Source organism: Sapajus apella, unplaced genomic scaffold (genome assembly GCF_009761245.1).
Source record: "Sapajus apella isolate SASKATOON/1434 unplaced genomic scaffold, GSC_monkey_1.0 scaffold126, whole genome shotgun sequence".
Lineage (NCBI taxonomy): Eukaryota > Metazoa > Chordata > Mammalia > Primates > Cebidae > Sapajus > Sapajus apella.
Genome location: NW_022437066.1, coordinates 4,319,381 through 4,330,516, shown reverse-complemented (window position 1 = coordinate 4,330,516; position 11,136 = coordinate 4,319,381). Strand labels below are relative to the sequence as shown.

The following is an 11,136-nucleotide window of genomic DNA, read 5'->3' as shown; positions in this document are numbered from 1 at the left end:
CCACCCGCCTTGGCCTCCCAAAGTGCTGGGATTATAGGCATGAGCCACCACGCCCGGCCAGCCCTGTCCTTCAGGACAGTGCCTTCCCTGGGCAGAGACGGACTGCCCTGGCCATGGGGCTCCATGGCAGGGCCCAGAAGGAGAGAGAGAGCCCCAGAGAGGGAAGGGGGAATCCTGGGGCCAGGCTGCTGAGAGTAATCAGTGCCTCTTCCTGGGTGAGGAAGAGCTGCTTTCCTGATGGCTGGTGACCCCGGGTTTGGGGGATTTCTCTGGGGTAGCCATTGACGTCATTTCCTTAGCAGCAGGACAGCGAGTGGGAATTCCCGGGAATCCTCAGCCTGGGTGGGCGCTTGGTGGAGAGTGGGCTCAGGGTAGGCCTTCACACAGCAGCAGGAGGCTCCGGCTGCTTGGGGTCCACTGGGAGCAGGGTGGGGCTGGGCTGGACCTCCTGGATCCTGCTAAGAAGCAGGTGGGGGAGGTGACCTGCAGCTCTGTCTCCCTTGGGGACCTCAGTTCCTGTTGAGACCCAGAGCCTGAAGATCTCCGTCCTCAGGGTCCCTCTGCGACCAGCCCCTCATCACACAAGATGGGGAGACCGAGGCCCAAGGATGGGAAGGGCCATCCAAGTCTCACAGGGACTAGGGGGTTGTCAAACCCTGGGCCTCGGCTCTGCCCACTCTAACCGGCCCCGGGCTGCCTCCTGCCAGCCGGTTTCTGGCTGAGCACTGCGTCTGAGCATTTCCACACTGTTGGTCCCAAGGCAGGTGGGCTGTGACATGGCCTCTCCGCCTCCCACCAACACGCCTGTCTGGGCTGAGCATCCCAAGGGCCCTGCTGCCCCCGACAGTCTCCCATTTAGGGCAACCTGTCCATCTGCAGGGAGCTCAGCACCTCGTGTCTCAGCCTGGGCAGACGCTTGGCACTTGAAACGGAGTGTGTGTGAGAGAGGGGGAGGGAGGAGTGGGGGGAGAGAGGGAAAAGAGGCAGAGAGAGGCCCGAGTTCAGGGTGGAGGCGCGGAATCCTTGGTCTGCAATCGCCGGGGTGGGGGTGCCTTGCTGTAGGGCCCCGAGCCTCACTGAGGTCACCCCTTCCTTGAGCAGATGAGGCCGAGGCCCAGGGATGGGGTGACCCATGGAGACCCCTCGGGTTGGCCAAGTTGCTGTGGCTGAGACAGAAGCGTCAGGAGCAACCATCCATGCCCGGCCCGCTGTATGGTCACCTGGTCCTTCCAGCCCCAGATCCCAGCTGTGCCTCCCTGGGGACATGTTTGTGTTCAATGAGCCTTATCCCTGCCTCGAGCCCGGGGGCTCCTCAAGCCTGGGCCTCCCCTGAGGACAGGGATTTGAGGAGGGCTCAGCCAAGCCCCACTTGGGGCCTGGGGCCAGGCGGGTGTGCCACGGGAGCCCTGCCATGGTCTCAGGACCCTCAGGGACTCGGGGGCAGGCCCCGGTCACACGTCAGTGCTGATGCTGCGGCTACGGGCGAAGGCCTCCCGCATGGCAGAGAGGCGGTTGGGGTTGAGCGCCTGCAGCCCCTGGAAGTCCCCCGGGGACAGCTCCACGTCCTCCTGGCTGACGCTCTTGTAGAGCACGCGCTCCCCGCCGTTCAGCACATCTTCTTCCTCCTCCGGCGGCTCCTGCAGGAAGAAGGCCGGGGGCTCGCAGTGGGAGCAGCTGCGGCAGAGGGCTCGGGCCTGCGGGGACTTCTGGCTGAAGGAGGTGGAGGCAGTGGGGTAGAGCGCCGGCCCGTTGGTCAGCACCAGGTTGCGGTTGGAGTGCAGCGGGGGCAGGTGCGAGTGGACGGCGAAGTCCGGCTCCTCCTCGTCCTCCTCCGGCTCGTCCTTCTTGCAGCAGTAGTACTGCGGGCAGAGGGACGGCGACCCTGCGGCAGCCCGCTCCCACCCCGGCACCCGCATGCAGGAAGGGCTAGCCCCAACTGGGCAGAGGAGACAGGCACAGCGGGCATGGGGCGGCCCAGGCCTGACACCTCAGCTGTTTAACTGGCGCTATGGGCCTCGCTCCGGCCAGGCACAGTGTGGGGTGCTTCGCGATGATCCACTCATCTCTTCCACCCAGCAATGCACAGTGTGACTGTTATTTCCATTTTGCAGGTGGGGATACTGAGGCCTGGAAGGGTCTGCAGCCCACATCGGCAGAGCCGGAAGGCACCGGCGTGGGCAGCTTTGTTGCCTTGCCCTGCACCGATGGCTCCCCCTCATCTCTCAGGGAGACACAGGGACCCTGGACGGCCCTGGAGTGCAGATGGGCAGGGAGGCTCACTGCAGCACTCCCTTGGGCTAAGTCCCTTCCCCTCTCTGAGCCTCATTAAAAGCCCCAGGTGAGGGGACTCAGGCACATCTCACTGAGCCCCACAGTGGGGTCCCGGCTGCCCTCTGCTCAGCGTCTCCTCTGCCACGAGGCTCTTCCCTACTTCTCGGGCCTTGACCCTTGTGGCCTTCATGCGGGGCTCCCTCCCGAGGTGGGGGCACCCTCCGGGCTGTCCCGCCTGTCCCTTTCCCCGCCCTCTGAGAGTACCTGGAGCCGGCAGTAGCACAGAACAGCAATGATGCAGAGCAGAATCACAGTCGCCAAGATGCCCCCAGTGATGACCACAGTCCCGGCTGTCATCCGCCCCCTTCTCCATCAACAGCCTGCAACACACACCACCAGCTTTATAGCATCACGCTTCCCCACGGCAAAAGTCGCCCATGCTATTCTAGAAAACTGAGAAGATGAGCCTTGGGGGAAATAAAGCACCCAGGATGTGCCCTTGAGAGGCAGGAGCTCCGCCAGGGACGGCCCACGGGAGGGGCCCCAGGCCCTGCTCTGCCTCTGCTGGCCTCTGTCCCTGTCCCAGCCTCAGTTTCCATATCCATAGAAGGTGGACACTAACAGCACGGGGTTTTGTGACACGTTTACGAGCATGTCCCTCTGTGCTCAGTGTCACACGCTCTCAATGAATGGCGCCCTTCCAGTCTGGCTCTACAAGCTCCTGCGGTTTTAAATTTACCCAAATGCAGTCATTCGCCAAACATACGGTTTTGTAACCTGCTTCCCTGCATTTGCGTCCGACAGGGTCACCGTTATTCTTCCAGATCCTCACATCTTCTTCTGCAACATAATCTCGAAGCAGATTCCATTGTTTAATGTAGCCAACCCCTTTCCTTTAAAATTTTTAATTGTGGTAAAACACACATAAAATGTACCGTCTTAGCCATTTTTAAGTGTGCAGATCAGGAGCATGAAGTATATTTCACACTGTTGGGCGACTCATCTCCAGAATTTTTCATCTTGCAAAACTGAAAACCAATTCCTTTCAGATGTGTGGGTTTCTTACATTAAGGAAATATTTTTAGCAATGTTTTAATAAGCGTCTTTGGAGCTAAGTCACGGGAACCACCTGAACCTACTTCGGTGGCTTTCAGGACACATTCCTAGACGTGGGATTTCCAGGCCCAGGGACGTGCCCTTTGCAAACTTCTTATTGTGGAAAACATCCGTCAGACACAACGCAGAGAGACTGGAGTGACGTGATCTATCCGTGCCTGCTGGCATTTAGCTCTTCCCTGTCCTGTGGCAGGCTGATAAACCAGTTCTAAAAGCACCCGTCTGGGAGCGTTTGCTGATTTTTGTGCTGTAGATTTTCTTGCCATGGCCAGTTTCAGTTAAAGCAAGGTTTGACAACCGGCTTACAAAATTCCTGAACGTTTCACTGTCACCTCTCACAAACCAGTTGGAGCCGGCGCCATCACAATGGCCCAAGCCTCAGTTTTTTTTCCTTGCTGGGGGATGGGGTGGAGGAAGAGATTGGAGTATTTAAAGGAAATCACAGAGCATATCCGTTTACCCATAACGACTTCAGTGCGGAATCTGACGGATGAGGATTTTTAAAAAAAATTACCCAGCCTACGTTCAGCAATCTCTGTCATCTCTGAAATGCCTTTTTTACAGTTGGTTAGTTCAAATCAGGATATTGGCTCTTCTTGCTCCAGAACAGCTCGAAACTCATTCACGCCCCCCACCCCCATGCTGTTTATTGGAGAAAATGGGCTGTTTATCTGACAGCATTTTCCACGCCCCGGAGCTGGCCGGGATTCCTTGCCTGGCGTTTGAACGTGCTCCTTTATCAGCGTTCTCCCAACTGGCTTCCTGCTGCGTCTCTTCCAGGGCCTGGTGTCTGCCGCCCCTCATCCTGATGTCACCATTTGCTAATGGCCGCAGCTGCCCTTGGCCAGCCCCTCCAGTGTCAGGTCCTGTGGGCTCCCAGCACACTGCTGCAGGGGGGCTGTGCATTCACCTGGCTCCGTCACTTCACTGGGAGTTACAAAGTAGCGAGACTTTCCAAATGTCGTCTTTCTTCCACGTTTAAGGGCCCCAGTTCTTCCTGAAAAAGCTCCAAAGCACATTCCCTTCTCATCTGTGTGGTTACCCTAGCGTGCAGCTTGCAGAGGGAAGGCTCGGAGGTTCCGTTCCTGCCTTTATCTGGGATCAGAATGAGCTGGTGCCCTGTGAGGTTTGTGGACGTTTACAGTATCGATGCAATCTCACTGCTTTTTGAAAATAGATTTAACATGTTTCAATCCACTGCAGTGGTATTCTTTTTCACGTTCCATTAATTCCACTGGGACTGTGTGGCACGGGGGGGTGTGGCGCTTACTTTTGAAGATAAGTAAACTGAGGCCTGGAGAGAAGTAGGCTGCCCAGCACCCCAGTAAGATGAAGGGTCTGGGTCGGGTCAGGGCTGGATCCACTGCTCCCATCCACCCCGGGGCCCCTGCCACCCTCTCCTGACTGCTGAATTCCGTGTCTCCCCCACACGAACAGCCTGAATGCCACAGCATCTTTGGGGGAGCACACGCTGTGCTGATATCAGGATTGGGGGTGCTGGCCCAGCTGTGGCCCTCTTCTTTGTCCCCTGAGCCAGGAGGCTGGTGGCCACATCTGAGCCATCTGCTCCTGACCTTTGGGCCACAGCTTATTGGTTTGGGGTGGACGTGCACATGTTGGAGACGCAGAAGGCACCGGTCCCCGGAGGGAGTGGGGAAGGCCGTGGCCGCAGGAGAGACTGCTGCAGTGGTCCCGACTCTGGTGCCGATCCCACAGAGTGACTCCTGCTGTGTGTGTCACCTGGAGTGCATTTGAGCTATTTGCACCCCGTAATTATGGCCCCACTTCATCAATGAGTGCACTCACACAGCTTGGGAGGGGTTCTGGGAGGTCGTGTTGTCTGCGGTCATGCAGGGATTATAATTCAGCACTGCCCTCCACCAGGGGCCATGGCTGGGGCCCACGGCTGGGGCTGACCGATAGCAGGGACCATGGTGTTGCCACAGGGAAGCATATGCCTGGGTCAAGGGGCTCCCACTGCTGTCAGGCTGAGACTGCAGGGAGGATGGAGACTGCGGGCGGCTGTGGGTGGCCTGAGGAGCTCAGGGATGGGTACGGGGGAGCCATACAACACACCCGGGCTGGACTCTCAAGCGCCAGCCTGGCCCTGCCTCTTGTTAACTACAAGAATGGGCCTCCAATGCCTCCATTCCTCGGCCTCAGTTCCCTCCTCTGTAAAGCGGGAGAACCCCAGGGGTTCTGTGGGATGGAAGTGCATGTGCTCAGTGCCATGCTGATGTTATTAGGACCTCGTCCCTCTCGGGGTCTAAGTCCTTCCTCAGGTCTCAGAAAAAGACTGCTTGCTCTAAAGCTCCCTTTCAGGTCTGAGATGCAGCTGGTCCCTGGCTCCGCCCGGCTGCAGCTCCTCCGGGCCCAGGTCTCCTCCAGCAGCGAGCGGCCTGGCAGCGTGACGGGAAGGGTGCCGGCTCAGGCCAGGTGCCCAGGGCTGTCAGCAGCCACCCTCCGACACCCGGGCCGGTCCAGCTGGAGCCTCTTAGCCTCGCTTTGCAGATACACGCCCGCTGAGGAGCAGCAACGCCCGAGACGGCGCCAGGTCCCAGGGCCAGGCACAGCCGACAGACACACACTCCGCTGGCAGCTCTGCCGGCGCCTGGCCTGACATCAGCCCCCAGTTCACTCTGAGCAGCTCCCAGGAGCAATGGGGTCTTGCTGGGCCCCCACCCTCCTGCTGCCCCTCTGCTCTTGCTGCGCCCCACCCTCTGGAATGCCCATCCTCCCAGACCTACCCACCATCAAAGGCAAGCATGTGCCCTCCTCCTCCAGGAAGACTTCCTGAACTTTTAATGCACACCATAGAACTTCAGAACTTCAAATTCCAGAGCTAAGAGGGACCACGTCCCACTTTTTCATTTAATGGGGTAAGAATACGGACCGCCTGCTGCCCTCCCTGAGTGCTCACCTTCAGCCTCCTCCCTGCATGGACCCAAGGACTCTGCTTAGCTGTGGCCCAGGTGACATGAGCCTGAGGGGCCTCCATCCTGCTCTATTCTTGCTGGTGACCTTGAGTCAGAGGCCTGTCTCTGGGTTCAGTTTTCTTATCTGTAAGATGGGTATGGCAGGGCTTAGACACTGATTCCTCCCAGCGCTGGGGGACTTGGATTTTTAATCAACCCTGCCAGGAATCCAGATGATTCAGACACACAACAAAGTCAGGATCACAAATGTAAAAAAGCATCAAGTGATAAAGTGGTAAAGCCAGATGACACCCTCCAAGGGTGGGCAGAGAAGGGAAGGGCTACAGACACTTTGGCTCCCAAGGACACTTGAGCTCTGAGAAAGCTGAGTGCCTGAGAGAACTGGGGAGGACCTGGGTGCTCAGGGTGGTAATGGATCGGGGAGGAACCAAGGGGAATTCCCTGGAGGAGGAAGCTTCTGAGCTAGGCCTTGAAGGATGGGCTGGGAGAAGGAGAGGGCCTATGGGTGCTGGGAACAGCACAGGCCAAGCCTTGGAGGCAGAGCCCTGCCGGGCAGGCCCAGTGACTGCCTGGCAGAGGCCACTCTGCCCCTGCTTGTGACGAAGGCAGCACCCCTCCTCCAGCTCCCTTGAAGCCTCCACACTGCCAGCCAAGACAATTTGGCAAGAGCGCTGAACTGTTTATCAGCCCCCTGGGACCATAAATGGTTTTAAAGCTTTATAAATGGCTTTGCCTCCCTGTTCCCACCCCGGGTTTTTACAGGGACAGGTTGTGAGATGGGGCCCCCCTGTGCGTCCCCTGCCCCCATCCACAGAGTTTGTGGTGAAGGGGCCTGGGCAGGCAGCAGTCCCCTGTCTCGTCTCAGCAGCCGGCAGGGAGAGCCAGCTGCGCTCACAAGCTTCAGCTGTCTCCGGCGGCACTGAGGACCAAATGGCGTGGACCTGAGGGCCGGGGGGATGGGCAGGGAACACCTGGCAGCAAAGCCAGACACCGGCCTCCACCTGCCTCCCCCGGGAGCCCCTCCCCACACCCGCCTTTTCCTGGCAGGAGACCCCTGCTCATTGCCATCTGGGCCACACGTCCTGTGCCGAATTTCAGACTCTGCTAGTTTTCCGTCCCCCTTGCTGCATCCCCCTCACTTGCTGTAAAGCCTGAGGGGATGGAGCCTCCGGAGCCTATGGAGTTTGTGCCCCAGCCCCCGCCACTGCCCTGCATGGTGCAGGGCCCGTGTGACGCTTAAGGAAATCTTCTGTCTGCCTCGTTCACCTGAGATGCCCAGCACTCCTGGTAGGAGCCAGGGGGAAGCCAAGACCTGCATCCTCGGCACTGGCCGTGCCCTCTGGCTCATCCAGCCCTGCACCTTCCAAACCCACCGGGCCCCAGGACAGGGGAGCCTGGCAAACACACAGAGTCCTTGACTGCAGTGCGGCTGCAGGGGCCCTGCAATCCGACGGCTTCACAAGCAACCCCTCCAGCCAGGTGAGGTGGGTGCCCTCCACTTCCAGATAGGGAAACCAAGGCTGGGGTAGAGTGGGCCGCCCTGGGGGCCCAGGGCAGAGCTGGGCCTGGAACCCAAGCTCGTGGCCTCACGGTCAGACTCCTCCCCACACCGGCGTCTCGTCGAGGGCTTACGGAGACTCAGAATGCCTTTTCCTCCACAAGCACATCTGTCTGGTTACAGAGGCGCTCCCACTACCTGGAAGCCCAAGGGCCCCGGCGTCCTCGATCGGAGCGCAGCCCGCAGAGTTCCTGTCTAGACCTCCTGCACATTTGTTCCTAATTTCATGCTCCGCGGGCTCCCAGATGCCGGCTTCAGTAATAAACAGACGAGGAAGTGCTCGGCTGCCCTGCGCTGCTGAGGTTGGCCTCCGAGACGTTATCCAGAGCCCAGCTGGGGGTGGGCTGGCAGGAGGGGGTCTGGGGGGCCTGGAGGGCAGTTCCCAACAGCACCTGGAATGTCTGCCTTCCCAGCTCTAGCCCCAGCTCAGCTGCGGGGGGAGAGGGCAGTGAGTCAGGCCCCTGCCCACCACCGTTCTGAGCAGCTTACGGTCTGTCTGGGATGGCACAAAATGCCCACGGCAGGGGGACTGATGCTGCCGGGCTTAGCACGGAGTGGGGAGCTGGTGTTCAGGAAACTGTCCCATGCCCAGGGTGTGCCCCTTTGGTTGCCTGGATTCCTTGAGGGGTCCCCAGAAAGAGCACAGGGACAATGGCATTTTGCTGGCCATTTCTGGGGTTCCACAGATTTCTAGAAGCTTTCCCTAGACCCCAGCTGAAGGGCACCCTGGGGTCAGTACCATGGACAGGCTCTTAGAGTCTGTGGTTCATGGCCCAGCGGGAGCAGGGTGCGCAGTGTGTGCTTGGCACAAAAGAGTGAATGGTGATGCCCGGGGCTCCTGTGCTCTTGAAGAACGGAAGCCGTTTCCACATTGGGCCAGGCGAAGCTGGGCAGTTGGGTGGGAGTGAGGCAGGGGTGGGGTGTGACTGGGAGCAGTGGTTCCCTGCCTTTCTCAGAGCTGCCATTCAACCATATCAGGGGTTGTAAGAGCCACCGCGACCACAGCCAGCTTCGTGGAACTCCGAGCATTCATCTCATCTCACCCTGGGACCCCTCAGCGTAGGCGGCTTTCCCAGGTGGTGGCGTGAACTTCGGCAAGAGCCCACTCCCCAGGCCGTCGGGGAAGCAAGGGCTCCGGCATATCTCTGCAAGGAGATAGCCTGACCCATATTTTCTAGGGAGTAAACTGAGGCCAGAAGAGTGAGATGATCCACTGAGCAGCAGAAAACCTGACCAGACAGACCTGTCCTTGCTCCTTAAGGAGTCTGGCTGGAGATCAAAGCCCATCCCTGTCTGGAGTCCAAGCCACCGAGGCCACACTGAAGGCACCTTCAGCTGGCCCGAGGCCAGGGCGACCCAAGGCTGCAGCCCTGCCTGGCCCACCACGGGCATGGTGTGGAGCTGGGAAGGGGAGTCGGGGGGTGCTGTGGACCGGGAGGAGAGGAGCTGGAGCCGACGCGTAGTTCTGTGGACGGCTGGGAGGTCCTGGAGCCATAATCAGGAAGCAAGAAACTGAAGAGAGTAGGTGACTGTCCCCAGAAAGGTCGTCTGCCAACTTCAGGAACCGTCGGGCAGGGCAGGGAGAGTCAGGATCAGGCCTCCTGGCCTCCGTCATGGGCCTGTGCCAAAGCCACCGGGGGCTCCATGGTCCTCAGTGGTCACTGCTTCCTCTGACTCAGTGGGCAGGGCTTAGGCTTCAGTGCAGTTAGAGGCTGGGTCAGGTGGAGCTGAGAGAGCCCCCACCAGGCAGGGTGTGGGAGGAGGGGGACCCCAGCTGAGGGTTGCCCTGCTGCTCCCTGGGCCTCCTGGAGATGAGTGGCTTGTGTCTCCCACGGACATGGCTGGGACTCCCAGCTGGAGCTTTGGGTGGTCTGAGGGAGGTGGGCATTCACACCATCACCCTAAGAGTCAGCCTTCCTCCAAACCCAGCTTCTGCCCAATCCAACTAACCCGACTTTCTCAGACTGGTGTCCCTGAGGCCCTTTCCTGGGATCTTCCTGGGAGCCCCTGGGGCAGAGAGAGGAAGGGGAGAGAGAAAAGAAAAAAAGGTGATGGAGGAATGAGGGGCGAGCCTGGGCGAGGAGGGAAGGGTGGGAGCCCAGTGCTTGCCAGGACCTCACTGCTGCCATCTGCAGTGAGGCAGGAGGCCAGGAGCGGCCACGGAGGCAAGTGAGAAGCCCCCGCACCCTGGGCTGCGAGGCCGGGCGATGGGGGAGATGGTGGTACTCCCTGCTTTGGTGCCAGGGAACCTAGACCCTGCTCGAGAACCATTAGCTGGTCCCAGCCCCTTTCTGCAGAGACTGGGTCGAGGATGGTGGGAGACAGGGGCACCACTGGCCCTGTCAGGGGCAGAGCAGCAGGCAGTGCCACGAGGCGCTCAAATAGATCATGCTGGTGAGAGGCCCAGCCTGCGGGGCCCTCTGTCAGGCAGGCTGCCGTGCGACTCCAGGCCCTTGAACAGAAAGATCTAGAGAAGAACTTGCAAAAATATTGCTTGAGCTGTGGCCGCTGCTGTCAGGCCTGGAGCTGTTGCCTCTGGCTCCAAGTCCTGCTTGCCCAGAGGAGGGTATACCCGGGCTGCATGATCCAAGGAGGTGGGATCCAGACTCTGGGGTGAGGGTGGGCTTAGTGCTGCAAAAAGATCTAGCATGCTGAGAGATCTACTTACTGTGTTGAGGGAATGTAGCATGTGAGGGATCTGGCATGTTGAAGGAATATAGCATGTGTGGGATCTAGCACACTGAAGAATCTAGCATGTTGAAGGATCTAGCATGCTGAGAGATCTACTTACTGTGTTGAGGGAATGTAGCATGTTGAGGGATATGGTGTGTTGAGGGAACATAGCGTGTGAGGGATTTAGCACGCTGAAGGATCTAGCATGTTGAGGGAGCTAGTGTGCTAAAGAATATAGCATGTTGAGGTATCTAGCATGTTGAGGGATCTAGCATGCTGAAGGATCTAGAGTGTTGAGGGATCTAGCATGTTGGAGGATCCAGTGTGTTGGGGGATCCAGCATGTTGAGGGATCTAGTGTGTTGAGGGATCTGGCGTGTTGAGGGATCTAGCGTGTTGAGGGGCCTAGCATGTTGGAGAATCTGGCATGTTGGAGGATCTAGCATGTTGGAGGATCTGGCGTGTTGAGGGATCTGGCGTGTTGAGGGATCTGGCATGTTGGAGGATCTGGCATATTGGGGGATCTGGCATGTTGAAGGATCTAGCATGTTGGGGAATCTAGCACATTGAGGGATCTAGCATG

At 59.0% G+C, this 11,136-nt stretch overlaps 1 protein-coding gene across 2 annotated transcripts in view; it reads right to left on the bottom strand.

Annotated features, from left to right (window-relative positions):
* FAM163B (family with sequence similarity 163 member B) overlaps positions 1-11,136 on the bottom strand; it is a 32,005-nt gene continuing 20,869 nt past the window's right edge. Inside the window, exons 2-4 of one of the 2 annotated variants that reach the window (XM_032261983.1) lie at positions 6,308-6,447; positions 2,536-2,651; positions 1-1,859 (exon numbers count right to left, since the gene is read on the bottom strand). In XM_032261983.1, the coding sequence (XP_032117874.1) occupies positions 1,452-1,859; positions 2,536-2,628 (501 nt within the window). In that variant the 5' untranslated portion in view covers positions 2,629-2,651; positions 6,308-6,447 and the 3' untranslated portion in view covers positions 1-1,451. The remainder of the gene's footprint in view (positions 1,860-2,535; positions 2,652-6,307; positions 6,448-11,136) is intronic. The other variant, XM_032261982.1, reaches the window with a different exon arrangement.